The sequence below is a fragment of the Ranitomeya imitator genome, chromosome 5, assembly GCF_032444005.1.
Source record: "Ranitomeya imitator isolate aRanImi1 chromosome 5, aRanImi1.pri, whole genome shotgun sequence".
Lineage (NCBI taxonomy): Eukaryota > Metazoa > Chordata > Amphibia > Anura > Dendrobatidae > Ranitomeya > Ranitomeya imitator.
In genome coordinates this window covers 110,630,683-110,650,195 of record NC_091286.1, presented here as the reverse complement: position 1 = coordinate 110,650,195, position 19,513 = coordinate 110,630,683, and the positions used below count along the sequence as shown (strand labels likewise).

General features: G+C 45.9%; 1 protein-coding gene across 2 annotated transcripts in view; it reads left to right on the top strand.

Annotated features, from left to right (window-relative positions):
* RIOX1 (ribosomal oxygenase 1) overlaps nt 1–19,513 on the top strand; it is a 73,699-nt gene that overhangs the window by 14,460 nt on the left and 39,726 nt on the right. For both annotated transcript variants that reach the window (XM_069769040.1, XM_069769041.1), the window contains exons 5-8: nt 5,069–5,182; nt 5,762–5,868; nt 13,801–13,908; nt 17,366–17,400. In XM_069769040.1, coding sequence (XP_069625141.1) covers nt 5,069–5,182; nt 5,762–5,868; nt 13,801–13,908; nt 17,366–17,400 — 364 coding nt within the window. The remainder of the gene's footprint in view (nt 1–5,068; nt 5,183–5,761; nt 5,869–13,800; nt 13,909–17,365; nt 17,401–19,513) is intronic.

Below are 19,513 nucleotides of genomic sequence, written 5' to 3'. Positions count from 1 at the left end.
AAGGTGCTCGTATCGTACCAGGTCAGAATTTCCCGGGGGAGGTCCCGCAAACTGCAAAAAGAGGTAAGTCGCAAAAAAGGTGCCGAGTGTGTTACAAAAGGGGAATACGCAAGGACACCATTTATCAATGCGACACCTGCCCCGAAAAACCTGGCCTGTGTATGAAGGATTGCTTCAGAGTGTACCACACCTCCATGCACTACTAATTTACTTTACAGTAGATTAGTTCCAAAAAGGGGGCACATCTATGTAAGTTCATTGGGGGTCTAGTTTACAAAATGTCACTTGTGGGTTTTTTTTTACTGTTTGGGCACATCAGGGGCTCTGCAAACGGAACATGACGCCTGCAGACCATTCCATCAAAGTCTGCTTTCCAAAACGTCACCACATCCCTTCCGTGCCCAAACAGTATTTTTTCCCACATGTGGGGTATCACCGTATTCAGGACAAATTGGACAACAACTTTTGGTGTCCAATTTCTCCTGTTACACTTGGGAAAATTAAAAATTGGGGACTAAATGATCATTTTTGTAGGAAAAAATAGGATATTTTATTTTCACGCCCGGGCGTTATAAATTTAAGTGAAACACTTGGGGGTTCAAAATTGTCACCACACACCTAGATAAGTTCCAAATTAGGTCTAGTTTCCAAAATGGGGTCACTTGTAGGGGATTTCTACTGTTTAGGCACATCAGGGGCTCTGCAAACAGAACATGATGTCCGCGTACCATTCCATCAAAGTCTGCTTTTCAAAACGTCACTACTTCCCTTCCGAGCCCCGAAGTGTACCCAAACAGTAGTTTTCTCCAACATGTGGGGTATCAGCGTACTCAGGACAAATTGGACAACAACTTTTGGGGTCCAATTTCTCCTTTTACCCTTGAGAAAATAAAAAATTGGGGACTGAACGATCATGTTTGTGGAAAAAATAGGATTTTTTATTTTCACGCCCGGGCATTATAGACTTTCGTGAAGCACTTGGGGGATAAAAGTGCTCACGACACATCTAGATAAGTTCCTTAAAGGGTCTAGTTTCCAAAATGGGGTCACTTGTGGGGGTTTTCCACTGTTTAGGCACATCAGGGGCTTGCCAAACGCGACATGGCGTCCGATCTCAATTCCAGCCAATTTTAGCTTGAAAATGTCAAACGGCTCTCCTTTCCTTCTGAGCCCTGCCATGCGCCCAAACAGTGGTTCCCCCCTACATATGGGGTATCAGCGTACTCAGGACAAATTGGACAACAACTTTTGGGGTCCAATTTCTCCTTTTACCCTTGAGAAAATAAAAAATTGGGGACTAAACGATCATGTTTATGGAAAAAATAGGATTTTTTATTTTCACGCCCGGGCATTATAAACTTTCGTGAAGCACTTGGGGGATAAAAGTGCTCACGACACATCTAGATAAGTTCCTTAGGGGGTCTAGTTTCCAAAATGGGGTCACTTGTGGTGGTTTTCCACTGTTTAGGCACATCAGGGGCTCGCCAAACGCGACATGGCGTCCGATCTCAATTCCAGCCGATTTTAGATTGAAAATGTCAAACGGCGCTCCTTTCCTTCTGAGCCCTGCCGTGCGCCCAAAAAGTGGTTCCCCCTCACATGTGGGGTATCAGCGTACTCAGGACAAATTGGAAAACAACTTTTGAGGTCCATTTAATCTTTTTACCCTTGGGAAATTAAAAGAATTATTGCTGAAAGATCATTTTTGTGACTAAAAAGTAAAATGTTAATTTTTTCCTTCCATGTTGCTTCTGCTGCTGTGAAACACCTGAAGGGTTAATCAACTTCTTGAATATGGTTTTGCGCACCTTGAGGGGTGCAGTTTTTAGAATGGTGTCACTTTTGGGTATTTTCTGCCATATAGACCCCTCAAAATGACTTCAAATGTGAGGTGGTCCCTAAAAAAATGGTTTTCTAAATTTTGTTGTAAAAATGAGAAATTGCTGGTCAACTTTTAACCCTTATAACTCCCTAACAGAAATAAATTTTGGTTCCAAAATTGTGCTGATGTAAAGTAGACATGTGGGAAATATTACTTATTAAGTATTTTGTGTGACATATCTCTGTGATTTAATTGCATAAAAATTCAAAGTTGGAAAATTGCGAAATTTTCAAAATTTTCGCCATATTTCCGTTTTTTTCACAAATAAACGCAGGTAATATCAAAGAAATTTTACCACTATCATGAATTACAATATGTCACGAGAAAACAATGTCAGAATCACCGGGATCCGTTGAAGCGTTCCAGAGTTATAACCTCATAAAGGGACAGTGGTCAGAATTGTAAAAATTGGCCCGGTCCATAACGTGCAAACCACCCTTGGGGGTAAAGGGGTTAAATATGCCCGTTTGGGATTTGGGCCCATGGGTGGCTGGAAACTTTCTTTTTCGTTCCAAGGCCTGGGATCAGGACAGCTGAATGCTGGAGTGGGACAAGGATTTGGAAGTCCCTGATGATGGTAAGTCAGAATGTGCTAGGATAAGTGCATGGCGGGAGGCAACTGCGCCAGTGTTTTGGACAGGGGGATTGGGAAGCACCTAGCACAGGGGAAGACGCAGTGGTGTTACCCGATGGCACGAATCATGTACCTAGGCATTCTGCTCACCGAATCGGTTGCTTAGATGACATGTAACTGATCATGCTGGTGGTAGTTAAGTTCTTAGTGGTCTGGCCCCTGCTGATCTTTGCATGGCACAAGTTGCAAATGTCCATTTTGTTTGTCTCAGGGATCTCTTTAAAAAAAAAAAAAGTCCCAGACCAGGGAACACCTCACTCTTTGATGGAGAAATCCAGGACTGTCAGTGCTCTGTGGAACAGTTGCCCGCCTTCTCCCTCTGGTCACCCCACTGCCTCTTCCTGTCTGTTTCGGAGCTGCTGCTCTCTCCCCCTCAGTGCAGCTGGCCTTACTCTGTATGCCAGCTTCCCAGGTTGGGTCGGTGACTTCATCATCCACCATCTCGTTTTCCACAACTGCACCCTGGTCCTCCTGACTTAACAACAACAACAACAACAAGACTTAGCTGCAACTGTTTATCATCATCATCATCTTTATTCCAAATTTGCAGTTCCCCACCATCATGTTTTTGTGGTCGTGGCTGCTCTTAAGTTTTGTGCATCACTAAACACCATGTCATCCTGTTCCTCTTGGAGCATGCGGGTTAAGAGGCCACGATGAAGAAATGTTGTGGTAAACGGCTCCTTTGGAGTGTAGTAGTGTGGGATCACTAGTCTCCTGAGACTCAACGTGGTGGGAGGAAGTAGGATCAGGGTGAGGATTAAGTGATCCAGACTTTAGGCTGGTGAGACTGAACCGTGTGGAAGACTGTGTGGTGCTGTGCAGCTGGAAGCATTATCTGCTATCCAACCGACCACCTGTTCACACTGCTTTGGCTTCAGAAATGGTGTACCGTGCCTCCCTGCAAAGTGGGACAGGAACCTATGTGTAATGGATGGGTGTATTTCTTGTGCTCTCGCACACCTGCCCCACGTCCTCAGCATCTGTGTGCACCATCATTAGCACTTCTACTTCCCTGTCCCTTAATGAAACCAAGTTTGTTTTTAATAAAAGAAAAAAAAGTGGTCATTTTTCAGCAATCAAAGTGGTTTTTGTGAGTTTTCTCCACTGTAATGTAACAGAACGCAAAAGTGTATGGATGACCATCAAATTCAATCTAGAAAAATGTTTCTAGGCTTTTTTCTCAGTTTTGGAGATCACAGAAATGCTCACAGACCACTTAACACTGTATGTCTGAGAAATGGAAGCCTACAAAATTTTTAAAAGGTTTTGTTCACTTTTAGTGATCACAGAAATATACTCCACACTACGGTATAGTGCATGACTGAGAAATGTAGCCAAGGAAAATGTTTCAACAATTTTTGGACTTTTTATATAACACAAAAAAGGACCATAAAAAAGCACATAATACTTGATGGATCAAAATAAATTCCATTTTTTCAGCACCCACAAAAAAAACTGCACCTATATGCCATCGGACTGCACAGGCCTAATCCCTGTCTACAGACTGGATACTGTCACTCTCTTCCTGCTCCTGCGACTGTCTCTCCCTCCGTAGGCTAAATGCAGACTGTAGATGATACAAATAATATGCCCTTAGAAGAGCTGTTAGTATGATGGCTCAGTTTCAGCACTGGTAGCAACACTCCAGGCCTTTGATTTGTTATACTGTGCACACTCCGGCCTGGACAAGCACGCTCTCTCCAATACAAAGTGTGAAAGAGCTGTTCAATGGTGTCAGTGTCCCGAGCCGGGCAGCGCCTGTCCTTTTCATAACCTCTGATGTCACACGGGCAGCCAATCACAGTAATGCCACACAACCAAGATTGCTACCACAGTGACTCATGGGCAATCCCTGCATGCTTATTGGCTGCATAACAGGCGCCAAAGATGCGGGGCGGGGATTCAAGTTTTACATGGAGCACCGCCAATTACTCGCCGTGTAACGAGCACCTCTGAGCACTGTGATACTCGAGTGTTTAATCATCCCTAACAATATATAGAAAAGTATTAGGCTATGTGCACACGGTGTGGATTTGCCTGTGGAATTTTCTGTGCGGATTCTGCATCTCTTGGCAGAAAACGCAGGTCAAAATCTGCGTGCTTTTTTTATGCAGATTTTGTGCATTTTTGTTGTGTATTCTGTATGGATTTAATGTGCTTTTTACCCCTGCGGATTTCTATAATGGAATGGGTGCTGAAACGCTGCAGATCCGCACAAAGAAGTGACATGCTCCTTCTTTTAATCCGCAGCGTTTCCGCATGGAATTTTCCGCACCATTAGCACAGCATTTTTTTTTTTGCCATTGATTTACATGTACTGTAAATCACTTGCGGATCTGCAGCGTTTCTGCCCGGAAAAAAACACTGCGGATCAGCAGGAAGTCTGCAACGTGTGCACATGGCCTTATAACCATAATCGGGAGTGAATATATGTTTAGACCTGAAACATTTGGAGCAGCAAAAGAGGAGGTCTATAAGATGTTTCTTGTCTTGTCCGTTTTGTCTAAAAAGTGAGTATAATGTGATGTATTTTACCTTTGAAATTCTAGGACAATGTGCAGTTTGGTGTTAATTTGGATGTTACCAGTTATACTGATGGAGTACGAGAGACACACAATCCTCCTGGCAGAGCCTTACCCATGGTTGTATGGGACTACTACAAGGTAAAAAAAAATCAATTATACACATATCTGGTATCACCGCGTTCAGGATCACCCGATCTATCAATATACAAAAAAATAATAGGGGGAAATGATTGTTGGTAAACTTGATGATTTATTAAATAAACGTTTTTTGGTCTGACCCAAATAGAATTTATGATGCCCAAAATTGCTCTTACATATGTAACTCTATGCAGAAGATTTAGCCAAACTATACAGGCTCCAATGCCTGTGATCTAGTCAGCAATGGTTTCATGTGGTGCAGGAGGTGCAACTAATCATCTTCTCACCCCTTTAGTAGCAAAAGTAAAAGCCCAAAATGTGCCTATGAGAGGGCACAGATCCTTCCTTTTTGGTAAGAGGGGAGATGGCATGTGGGGGGATAAGTTCCTGTACCCTTTTGGAGTTTCCGCTCTTCCCCTTTATCAATGAGTGCTGCTCTCCAAATGTATGTGCAATATTGAGCCTGTGTGTTAATAATTGGGTTTCCTTCTAAAAGCCTCAATGTAAACATATGGTGGCTGCTAGTTATCTATGTATTTCTGGTGACCCTATAACCTGTGCTCTGTCTTATATCTGCAGAATGGGTGTTCGCTGAGGTTACTGAATCCTCAGAGCTTCTCCTCCACGGTGTGGAATGTTTTGTCTGTGCTGCAGGAGCTTTTCGGCAGCATGGTTGGCGCAAACACGTATGTATGCCGTGCTTTTGCCTCCTCTGTGCTTTTCTATTCGGGATGTAGATTGGGTTCTTGGTTTTACAAAATTTCACTGACAAGCTCTTTCACTTTGGAGCCTCCTCCGTGATTAGCTGTTTGCCATGGGTCTGTCTTATGGCAAACTGTTGGGCCACATGCACATGTTCAGTATTTGGTGAAACACAGTGGAAACGCTTAAAAACCGCATTCTCATGCAATCCTATGGAATTCTGCAGTTGCTGTGCCCATACTGCGGATTTTCCCACTGCGCATAGCGGTAAAATCCACATCATGTTCATTATTTCTGCAGAATCGCGGCAATTCCGCCATCATAGGATTGCATTGAAACGCTCACTTCACGCAAGTGGCTATGCCCACCATCCATAAAGTGAGCGTTTCATTTGCGGATGGTACCCGGGTCTGGAGGAGAGGAGACTCTCCTCCAGGCCTTTGAGACCATATTTCTGTTAAAAAAAAAAAAAAAAGTTAAAGTTAAAAATAGGGATATGCTTACCATCTGATGGCCCCCGGAGTCCTCCCGGAGTGCACGCGGCACCTTCCGTTCCCAGGGATGCATTGCATGGATCACCTGGGATGACGCTGCGGTCACGCGACCGTGATGCCACAAAGGTCCTTCGCTCAAAGCATCCCTGGACACTTAACGTACCGGGAGCGCTGCTGAGGATATCGGGGCCGTCGGAAGGTAAGAATAACCATATCTTTTTATTTTTTTTTCTCTAGTAGCCTTCCACGAGAGCCACCAGGAGGTTGTCTCCATTCCCTAATGGGGGACAGGAAGCACAAGAGGTTAAAAACCCCTCCTACCTCCCATTAACCAGTGTCTTTCCTGTCCCCCATGGGGCATGGAGAGGTTACTGGTGCGCTGCTGCGGCGGCTCTAGCAGAGTACCTGAATTCAATTCCTTGCCGGGCACTCATGGTCGGGCCCCCCGCGGCTTCCTCCTGCGCTGTGCCTCCCGTCTCCTCCGGATTCTGGGACCGCGTTCCCGGTCCTCCTGCGTCCTCCTGCGTCCTCTTGTGGGGACAAAGCTGGCTGGTGAGCCCACCCGGAGGCCTCCCTGAGCTCTCCGGCGTCTCCCCCTCCAGCGCACGCTGTTCGGGACCCGGAAGTCAGGTGACGCTCCACTTCCGGATCGGCGCTCCTGTACAGGAGCGACACAGTCCAGACCAATGGATTACCGAACGGCGTGCGAGGCACGCTGCATCCTCGCACACCTGCCTGGGACCGCGGAGGGGGAGGGGCGGCTAAGTGCCACGCGCTGGGCAGCTTATTTTCTATATAAGCTGCGAAAACGTCTCAGGTAAGCCTGCTGTAAGCATGGATTCGTCTTGCCCTGCAGCTGCAGAGCCCAGCGCTCCTCAGGCCCTAGTAAGTACGGCAGAGGGTGTCCCATTTAAAGGTACATTTTTAATATACCTTTTCTTACACGGCTTCCTCTCTCATTGCAGGGAGTCAAGCCTGGCCCTAAAAACATTACCAAGCGTAGATGTGCTACCTGTAATGTGAAAATGTCTCCAGATTGGGAGAAAAAGTTATGCCAACCCTGTACGGATAAAATCGGCAGAGCGGAACACCCTTCTTTGATTGATGAAATCCGCTCCCTGGTTAGGCAGGAGGTTCAAACCTCTTTGGCCACACTCGCCCCACCTCCACCGCCACCACCATCCTCACCTGGTCCATCACTCCCCAAAAAGAGGAAAATCCAGGAGTACTCTGAGTCAGAGTCTGAGGGGTCCTATACGTCTTTCTCTGTCAAGTGGGAAGATGCGTTACCCCATAAATCTACGGAAATTAGGAAATACCTTTTCTCCTCGGAATATATTGAGGAATTGGTATCGGCTGTGAGGAACACGATGGGGCTAAAAGAGGAATCAGTACCTCAGTCTATACAAGACGAACTGTTTGGTATACATACTGAAAAACAGCCCGGGTTCCCCGTCCATAAAAGCATAATTGATATGATTAATAGTGAATGGGAGTTGCCCGAGAAATGGCTAACCGCCTCCAGATTTTAAGCATAGATTTCCTCTTGATGAGGACTCAATAAAATGGAACATTCCAAAAATTGATGTCCAAGTGGCTAGAGTGGCTAAAAAGACGGCTCTGCCGTTCGAGGATTCTTCCCAATTAAAAGACCCCTTGGATAGGAAGATTGAGAGCCTTCTCAAAAAGTCCTGGGAAACGTCTACCTCGGCCCTCCGATTCAATATAGCGTCCACATGTGTGGCCCGCTCTCTCTTCTGTTGGATAGAAGAGTTAGAAAGCCACATCTCTCAAGGTACCCCAAGAGAGGAAGTGCTGGACTCCTTGCCTATTTTGCACAGAGCAACAGGTTTCCTTGCGGACGCCTCACTGGAATCTATCCGTGTGGCCGCCAGATCCTTAGTCCAGACAAATTCAGCCAGAAGGGCTCTCTGGTTAAAAATGTGGAGCGGAGACGTTACGTCAAAAATAAAACTATGTTCTATTCCCTTTAAGGGTGACTACGTGTTTGGGCCCTCCTTAGATGATATCTTAGAGAAAGCCACAGACAGAAAGAAAACCCTTCCTGAACAGAGGCCTCCCAGGAAGCATTTTTTTCGACCCTCCCAGCCCCAGCCCTCCCAGGGTAGAGGAAAAGGAAAATCCGGGAGGTGGAGTTATGCTAAGGGGAAGCCTAAAAACATCCTTGTTCCCCAACAAGCACAACAAGAGAAGCAATGACTCCGATCCGGTGGGGGGGAGGCTTTCGAACTTTGTCCACAGTTGGCAGAATATCTCCAACAGCCCCTGGGTGGTAAGTGTTATCCAACAGGGTCTGTTGATAGAGTTCGATGCGCCTCCTCCCAGGATCTTAAGAGTCACCTCCCTGTCATCTCGGGAGACCCAAAAGTTAATGATGGCTGGAATACAGGACTTGCTAAACTCAAGAGCTATTTCCTTGGTTCCGGTGAACGAGCGGGGGGAAGGACACTATTCCCGTATCTTCATAGTAAAAAAGCCTTCCGGGCAATCTCGGATTATAATAAATCTGAAGGCTCTCAACAGATACATAACCTACCGCAAGTTCAAGATGGAGTCAGTAAAAACAGCCATCCCTCTAATAGCTCCTCATTCGTATATGGCAACAATAGACCTCAAGGATGCCTATTTCCATATTCCAATACATCCTTGCCACAGGAAATACCTGAGATTTGCGGTCCAATTCAACCAAAAAATCTTACATTTCCAATACAATGTTCTCCCCTTCGGGATCTCCTCAGCCCCAAGGGTGTTTTCCAGAGTCATGGCGGAAGCAGTAGCCCATATCAGGAGCCAAGACATCGCTATAGTCCCGTACTTAGACGACCTGTTAATAATTGGTCCTTCCGCCGAAGTTCTCAATCAGAGTTTCCAAAACTCTGAACATCTTACAGGGTTTGGGTTGGATTCCAAATCTAAAAAAGTCTCAGCTATCATCATCAAAGGTGAGGAAATTCCTCGGAGTCCTCTGGATTCAGAAGGTCAAAAATCCTTCCTACCAGAGGAACATCGGATAAATCTAATTTCCAAGGTCTCACACTTCAGAAAACAACGTTCTCCGACCTTACGAGCTGCGATGTCTCTTCTGGGATCAATGACGGCCTGTATACAATCGGTCCAGTGGGCTCAGAGCCACTCCAGAGTTCTGCAAGCGCACATCTTGGGGAACTGGAACGGGAATCCAAATTCCCTAAACAGAAGAGTTTACACACCAGGGAAGGTAAAAGCTTCGTTAACCTGGTGGGTGATCCAATCAAACCTACTGAAAGGAGTAGACTGGGTGCAAGATCCGCTGATTACTGTAACAACGGACGCCAGTCAAAAAGGTTGGGGAGCAGTGGTCTCGCAAATCCCATTCCAGGGTCACTGGAATCAGAAAGAGAGCTCCAGTTCCTCCAACTCCAGAGAATTGTTGGCAGTGGAGAGGGCCCTTCTGGCAGCCAGCAGTCTCATTATAGGTCAACATGTCAGAATTTATTCGGACAATATGACGACTGTTGCGCATCTAAAACACCAGGGGAGTCCGAAGTTCAACCAACTAAGAGCAATATCAAACAGAATATTTTGCTGGGCAGAAAAACATCTCCTCTCACTTTCAGCGATACACCTCAAGGGGTCGGTGAACGTTCAGGCAGATCGCCTAAGTCGTCACGACTTGCATCCAGGAGAATGGAGCCTGAAGGCGGACGTTTTCAGAATGTTGACAGACAGGTGGGGTCTTCCCGATATAGACCTTCTAACGTCCAGCCAGAATGCACAGGTCGAGAACTACTTCTCCCTAAACCCCAAGGACAGGTCTCAGGGAGTAGACGCCTTCGCTCATACTTGGAGGTTCCATCTAGCATACGGGTTCCCTCCAATACCGTTACTTGCGAAGACCCTTTGGAAGATCCGAGACGATCAGGTCCAGACTATCTTAGTAGCTCCAGCATGGCCGAAGAGGAGCTGGTACCACCTCATCGAAGAACTGAAGGTGGACGGTCCAGTCTTTCTTCAAGTATCAGAAGACCTTCTCTGCCAGGGCCCCTTTTATCATCCGGAACCGCAGCAGTTCAAGCTGGCAGCCTGGCTATTGAAGCCCAGGTACTAAGAGCTAAGGGCCTTTCAGAGTCAGTAATCTCTACTCTACAGAAATCTAGGAAACCTATTACCAATGCCATATATGGAAAAATCTGGAAAAGATTCTCCTCGTGGTGTCATCCTCATAAACCTGACCCTTTTCATCCTAATATTTCACAAATATTAGATTTTTTACAAAAAGGATTAGAATTGGGGCTGAAGCCAAGTACCTTGAAAGTTCAAGTGTCAGCCTTGAGTTCCGTCTTCGATCAGGACCTTGCGGGTCATCGTTGGGTAAAGAGGTTTATGGTCGCAGCATCAAGGCATTGTCCAAGAAAACAAATTTTTGTGCCATCTTGGGACTTAAACATAGTTCTAAAGGGTCTTACGGCTCCTCCATTTGAGCCATTATCATCTTGTTCCTCGCAACTTCTGTCCTGCAAGACGGCCTTCTTGGTTGCAATTTCTACTGCAAGAAGAGTGGGGGAAATACAAGCTCTCTCAATTAGAGAGCCTTATCTTACCATAAGAGATGACTCCATCGTATTCCGTCCAGATCCTTGTTTCCTACCGAAGGTAGTGTCAGAATTTCATCGATCACAGGATATAGTCCTCCCATCGTTTTGTCACAATCCTTCAAATCCGGAAGAACACAGATTCCATACTTTGGACGTACGACGTATAGTGTTATACTATTTAGAATATACTAAATCGTTTAGAATTGACAAAAATCTCTTCGTTCATCTTTCTGGCAGAAACAAAGGCAAGAAGGTAGCGAAGAGTACCATTGCCAACTGGATAAAAAAGGCCATTTCTGAAGCATACCTAATTCAGAATATTGCTGTTCCTGCGGGCCTAAAAGCTCATTCCACCAGATCTACTTCCGTCTCTTGGGCTGAAAGGGCTGGCGCTTCAACAGAGCAGATTTGTAGGGCAGCAACATGGTCTTCTCTACACACATTTACCAAGCATTATAGATTGGACTTCTGGTCCAATCGGGATCTTGCTTTCGGCCAAAAGGTTCTTCAAGCTGTGGTCCCTCCCTGAATACGGAATTGGTTGGCATCCCTCCTGGTGGCTGTCGTGGAAGGCTACTAGAGAAAATAGAATTATTCTTACCGTTAATTCGGTTTCTAGGAGCCTTCCACGACAGCATTAATTCCCTCCCGATGTTCTTGGATATTTCTCTGAGAACCTAAAGGTAACCGGTGCTATGGGTTCAGTTGTAAGTCACTGGTTAATGGGAGGTGGGAGGGGTTTTTAACCTCTTGTGCTTCCTGTCCCCCATTAGGGAATGGAGACAACCTCCTGGTGGCTGTCGTGGAAGGCTCCTAGAAACCGAATTAACGGTAAGAATAATTCTATTTTTTTTATTATTTTTAACATTCTATAGTAAAAAGTTGGTCACACTTATCAAGCACTATGCTTGACAAGTGTGATCAACCTGTCAATCACTTTTCCAAGCGATGCTTCAAATCGCTTGAAAAACGCAAGCGTTCTGCAAGCTAAAAACGCTTGCAAAAGGCTTGTGTTTTGCGGGAGATTGCATGCGGAATTAGCATGATTTTACCCGCGTCCGGGAGTTCCGGATATGCTGTGGACATTTCCGCAGCATTTCTGCAACGTGGGCACATGGCCTCATAGAAACACGTCGCCACTTTTTCATCAACTTTTGATTTTGGCTTACAAACACTGAGGTAAAATACTGACCAAATACTGAACATGTGCACATGGCCTTAATGTACTGGTCTTATGGCAGCGATATAGAGCATATAGATTAGCTCTGTAAATTGCAGATAGATGGGCTGCCTTAACAAATCAACTGCTTTAAAGGGGATTTCTTGGGATCACCGCAATATTGGTTGCCTGTCCTAAGCGTAGGCTGTAAAAATCTGATTGGTGGGGTTCCTCTCATCAACCCTTCAAACAACTGATTGGTAGGGGTTTGCACAGCAATCCTTTACTAGACCTCCATCTAACTTCAATATCTTTGAAAAAGGAGAGCCACAGGCGTGTTTTAAAAATTACACACAAATTCTTTATTAACATATAAGACAATAGACAATGACATTCATAAAAAGTGCAATTAAGGACACACAGTAATGACACTCAGCAGTAATCAATTAAAAATGTAAAGTTACAGTGTATACTTATTTATGTTGGTAAGATATGTCCTGTCAATTTAGCACCCTTCCTGTGAAACCATATCTCAAGTAAGAGGTAGCAGCAGATTCAATGTAAATTGTCAGCAAACCTTTAATATGTTTTATAAATTAATCAATACAGTTCTAGAGATATAGTCACAGGATTAGGTGCCAGAACAATGACACCCCACATTATCATGTAAAGTAATCCTCTAAATATACATTTATGTAAACATGGGTCGTTTTACCACGTGCTGAGGTAAACCACACAGATTAGTGAACAACCCCAACGCGCGTTCTGACGCTATTTCGCCATGCTTTCTCAAGGTGAGATATTGTATTACTTCCCAACAAGGACCTTTTGTATCCTTAGTTACCGGTCACGTGACAATCACGTGACTGGGTGCTGATTGGTTGTATTGTAATGGCGCATGCGCCTGTGGCCGACCGCACTGCACACATGTGACCTGGTCAGGCCTCCAAGCGCGCACAAGTAGGAGCACAGCCGTTGCCATGACTCCTAGTTGTGTGCCGAGGACGGCTGATTTATGTAGGGCTCACCTCTACTAGAGAACTAAGAGTTAAGGTGAGGGAGCATGTGCGGGACATTGGGCAGCCAAGACAGTGGCTGACCCATGAGAATTAAAGACTATCCCTAGACACTTAAGATCTGTGCATAATTGTGATCCCAAAGAATTTACAGTAAGAGGGATTGACATAGTTCACACTGGCATAAGGGGTGGGAATATCAAACAGCTCCTGGCCAGACGTGAACTTAAATGGATCGTGACTAGTGATGAGCGAGTGTACTCGTTACTTGAGATTTCCCAAGCACGCTCGAGTGTCCTCCGAGTATTGGTAAGTGCTCGGAGATTGTTTTCTTTGCAGCAGCTGAATGATTTACATCTGATAGCCAGCTTAAGTACATGTGGGGGTTCCCTAGCAACCAGGCAACCCCCACATGTACTTATGCTTTCTAGTAGCTGTAAATCATGTAGCTGCAGTGAAGAAAACTAAATCTCCAAGCACTAAAAAATACTCGGACGACACCCGAGCGTGCTCGGGAAAACCCGAGCAACGATTATATTCGCTCATCACTAATCGTGACTCTAGGAACAGTTTATTCCAAGATTATTGGAAGGAAACTTTTTTTTTTTTTTTTTTCTTTATGTATTTTAACCAGTTTCTTTTTTTTCCACAGGTATCTCACTCCTCCTAGCACTCAGGGATTTGCACCACATTATGATGACATTGAGGCCTTTGTTGTACAGCTGGAAGGCAAGAAACACTGGAGGGTCTACAATCCAAGGTTAGTCCTGAGGGGCTCTAGCTGTATAGTTCTCCATGTAATGATGTGGTTCAGATGTTCTGCAGGTGTTCTTGTCAGTGTGGGGGTGCAGTAAGCAGGGGCAATGTAAATGACACATTATGTAGGAAACCGTCTGACACCCTTCCAGCCATTGCTCAGTAATCTCATATAATGTTCATTTTTACCATACGTTATTAATGGCTGTATGAGGATAGCCCAGGACCTGAGCCTGCTTCATACCATGCAGATCAGCGTCGGACTGGAGCACCTTGGGCCCACCAGAGAAAATCATTCTTGGGGCCCACTATGTAGCTACATAGAAATAGATACAAGACCACCAATTGTGCGGTAAAAAGCGCTAATATCAGGGTATAATATAAGGTAGTTCACGTCTTAATAATGTAGCAAGGGTTGGGGTAGCCCCCTCACAGAATATAATGTAGCCCCCTCATAAAATATAATGCAGTCCCCTCTCATAGAATATAATGCAGCACCCCACAAAATATAATGCAACCCTCTCAGGTATGACGCAGTCCCCACCATAGAATATAATGTAGCACCCCATAGGGTATAATGCAGCCCCCCCCCCCATATAGTGTAATGCCACCCCCCACAGAATATAATGTAGCCCCCCAGAGCCGTATTTAGAGTTTCTGCTGCCCTAGGCACTTTTAGCGCTGCCTCCCCTTTTGGTGAGTATGACACTATCCGCAGTGACTTTGGCAAGAATCGCTGATGTGAAAGTCGCCTTTTGCAGCAGATCAGGCAGTTTTTCTGCATCGGCCGCGTAACGGATCACTTACAGCAACACTGCATTCGGCCTCATTCATTCCCTATGGGATTTGCGGCATTTGCCGTGATCTGGCAAATGTGGTACCATATCTCCCAACTTTTGAAAGGAAGGCGGTATTAAGTTTGTGGCGTGCGTAGTGCGCCGCGGCAAATTTTAGGCCACGCCTCTGACCAGACCCATTTCACAACTAGTCACACCCATATCCACGTCCCAACCGCAGCCATTTAGCACTGCTGATCACACTGTTTTTTATACAATAATTATAAGCAAACAAAAATATGGCCACACATGTTGCTCAATACTGTATAATGGCCACACATGATGCTCCATACTGTATAATGACCGCACATGATGCTCCATACTGTATAATGTCCATTGGCCACACATGATGCTCCATACTGTATAACGGCCACACATGATGCTCCATACTGTATAATGGCCACACATGATGCTCCATACTGTATAATGGCCACACATGATGCTCCATACTGTATAACGGCCACACATGATGCTCCATACTGTATAATGTCCACTGGCCACACATGATGCTCCATACTGTATAATGACCCCCCCCCCCCCCCGTATGCATGGCTCATATTCCGCTCCTGTATGAATGGCTCATAGTCCGCCCCTGTATGCATGGCTCATATCCCCTCCCCCCCGTATGCATGGCTCATATTCCCCCCCTGCATGGCTCATAATCCCCCCTGCATGGCTCATATTCCCCCCCTGCATGGCTCATATTCCCCCCCTGCATGGCTCATATTCCCCCCTGCATGGCTCATATTCCCCCCTGCATGGCTCATATTCCCCCCTGCATGGCTCATATTCCCCCCTGCATGGCTCATATTCCCCCCTGCATGGCTCATATTCCCCCCCTGCATGGCTCATATTCCCCCCTGCATGGCTCATATTCCCCCCTGCATGGCTCATATTCCCCCCTGCATGGCTCATATTCCCCCCTGCATGGCTCATATTCCCCCCTGCATGGCTCATATTCCCCCCTGCATGGCTCATATTCCCCCCTGCATGGCTCATATTCCCCCCTGCATGGCTCATATTCCCCCCTGCATGGCTCATGTCATATTCCCCCCTGCATGGCTCATATTCCCCCCTGCATGGCTCATGTCATATTCCCCCCTGCATGGCGCATATTCCCCCCTGCATGGCTCATGTCATATTCCCACCTGCATGGCTCATAATCCCCCCCTGCATGGCTCATAATCCCCCCTGCATGGCTCATAATCCCCCCCTGCATGGCTCATATTCCCCCCCTGCATGGCTCATATTCCCCCCCTGCATGGCTCATATTCCCCCCCTGCATGGCTCATATTCCCCCCTGCATGGCTCATGTCATATTCCCCCCTGCATGGCGCATATTCCCCCCTGCATGGCTCATGTCATATTCCCACCTGCATGGCTCATAATCCCCCCCTGCATGGCGCATAATTCCCCCCTGCATGGCTCATAATCCCCCCTGCATGGCTCATATTCCCCCCCCTGCATGGCTCATATTCCCCCCCTGCATGGCTCATATTCCCCCCTGCATGGCTCATGTCATATTCCCCCCTGCATGGCTCCGCACCCGCTCCTGCTCCTGCTCCTGCTCGGCGCGCCGGCTTATGTCCTTCTTCATCCCCCCGTCCCCCCATCCCTCATACTCACCTGTCCCACTGCACGGCCGTGCCGACATCCCTCGCGCTCTGTCCCGACTCCAGGCGGCGGCGCAGCACGTTCTTCCTGCTTGAGCGGTCATGTGACACCGTTCATTAAGATCATGAATATGCGCATATTCATGATCTTAATGAGCGGTGTCACGTGACAGCTCGTTCAGGACGAGCTGCAGTGCAGACGCCGAGACCATCGCTGGAGCAGGCAGGGTGAGTATTCAAGGCGGGCAGCGGCGGCGGGGGAGGGGGCCCTGGAGCGGGGGGAGGCCCTGCCAGCAGGTGTCAGTGCCAGGGCCCACCGGAGGATCGTCCGGTTCCCCGGTGGGCCAGTCCGAGCCTGATGCAGATCCATCTGTGTTACATAGGCAGTATCAGCCTCTAACTGCAATGACCAGAGCGCGCTCCGGTCGCTGCAAACTAACAATGTACATGCTGCTGTCAATCACAGACATTAATATATGCCACCATTGCCAGTGTGCGTGCACACCGACTCCCATCGGCCCACCGTAATGCAATCACGAGGACAAATAAATTACCATGTCAGCCAAGCGCTTTACTGAAAGCCGAAATGGCTGGGATCCTACTCCCTAGTCCTCTGTCCAGGCTGAGCTTCATACAAGAACAGCGCTATAACTATATGCTGCAATTCTGAGTTATTGCGGTGTATAGCATTAGCCCCTATAGGATTAGTCCTATCGATTAAATCACTGACGTTCATTCCATAGGCTGGGCTATGTATTATCTACTGCGCCCGATGCATGCTCAGCAGTTTCGGCCAGCGGATGACAATTCGTTTGCGTATCCCATCATGCACTGGGCATTCTCAAATGAATCGTCATAGAAAGTGGGTAACCCGAAGTTGCAGTAGAGAGTGAACGGTAGGGAATTTAACTAAACTTACAAAAGTTATTAATTGTAAAAAATGTATTAATTGAAATTTACTTCTGGGTTTCGGACTTACCCTTTAACACTATTATTTTTGTTGTTGTTGCAGGAGCTCCTCAGAAATGCTTCCTCAATTCTCAAGTGGTAAGGATCAGCCTGTTTTACTGCATGGATGACCTCTGTCTTATAGCGCACCGATAACACATTTTCTTTTTTCTTGTCATTGCAAGGTGGCACTTGCCAATTTAGGGAAATTAATTTTAAATGGTACATTTCATTGAAAACTATTTTTTTTTTTTTTTTTTTTACATTGGACAAAATGTAGTAACCTGTCGTCTTGTAGAGTGAGGCCTCAGTAAGGCTATGTGCACACGTAAGAAAAGAGGTGCATAATTTTCTGCACAAAATCCGCATCTCCTGGCAGAATCCGCAGCCGCGGTTTTTATGCAGATTTTGTGCGTTCTTTATGCGGAATTGCTGCGGATTTTCTGCGTTTTTTGCCACTGCGGATTTTTAACATGGAGGGGTGCAGAACCGCTGCAGATCCGCACAAAAGAAGTGACATGCACTTCTTTGAAATCCGCAGAAATTCCACACTGATTTTTCCGCACCATCTGCACATCTTTTTTTTTTTTTTTTTTTTTTGCCCCATTGAATAACATTGTACTGTACATCACAGTGCGGATCTGCAGCGTTTCTGCGCAGAAAAATCCGCAGCAAATCCGCATCGTGTGCACATAGCCTATGTCGTGACATCATTTCTGTTCTGTTACATTGCAGTATGTGTGTGCTGCAGGGTTTGCTCCCTTGGTGCTATGTTTAGAAGGATTCCCTTTAAAAGATCTTGAAAATTGCGATTGCACATGATTGTCATGACCTGTAACATTGTCTTGAAAAAACAATTCACAGAATAATAGTTTTATGAAGGTGATTGATCAACATGTGTTCTACATGCATTTGGCAGTGCTGTCTCTTTAACATTTCTGTCTGGTGAAGGATCCCCGGATGTTGTGGTGAATTACATATTACTGATCCCTCTCTTTATTTAACAGGATTTGACCGTAAGTGATTTTATGCAGTTTACATCTATGGCCTAGATGATCAGATACATTAGATGCTACTTTCCATGCACAAACTGATGCAAATTTCCCATAAAGAAAGCGGGGTTTTGATCATTACTGATAAGTGTCAGTGGACAACAGACAATGTGTAGGGTAAACATGAAAATTTAGCATAGAAACAACCACATTTCATAGTGTCATTTTGAATGTTTAAGGGGAATCGGTCACTTGTTTTTGCCACCTAATATGAAGGCAGCTAAAAGTTGAGACAGAGACCCTGATGCCAGCGATGTGTCACTTACTGGGCTGCTTGCTGTAGTTTTCATAAGATCATTTTTTTTTATTAGCAGGAGGTTAGAGGACTAGTAAACCTGCTGCCATGTAGTCCTCCATAATCATAAACTCGGCCTAACACCCACCCACCCACCAGTGATTGTCAGCTTTCTGCCTATGCAGTGTACACAGTAAGCTGTCAATCAGTGGTGTGGGTGGGATTATACAGAGCTCAGTGTTCAGAAAACTGGTTGATCTGCTGCAAATAAAACTGATTTTTATCAAAATTACGACACGTAGCCCAGTAAGTGATACATCACTGAAATCAGGGTCTCTGCCCCTACATCATGCTGCTGTCATGTGAGGTAGCAAAACCCTGGTGACAAATTTCCCTTTAAAGGGATTATCCACCTTTTGAAAAAAGTATTTCCTATAAGCTCTGTTAATAATATAAAAATAAACTGTGCTTTACTAACCCTCGGGATCTAACATGGAGTCTCTGCTGCTGCTCCCGGTGTCTTACTGTCTGCAGCGCTGACATCACATCGACAGTGCTGCAGCCAATCAGTCAGCTTAGCTTGTGCCATATACTTTAGCAGGGCAGAGCCGCTGAGTTCAGTTTTGGTCTACGGCTCTGTTAGCGTAACGTCAGCGCTGCATATAATAAGAGATGCTAAAAGCAGCGGGGGAGACTCAGTGCTGGACCCGGGGAGGGTGAGAGAAGCGCAAAAACTAATAATGGAGTTTACAGAAAAAAACTTTTCCGAAAGAGGACTCCTTTACCTTGTGATGAGTTTTCAGATTACCGTGTATGTGGCTGTTTTATTTGTATATTCTGGTTGATTTCTCTATCCATAGCGCTTGTATGAGATATGGACAGACTGCTTTTGTTTCCTGGTCCAGTAATCATGTAGTAAATTATA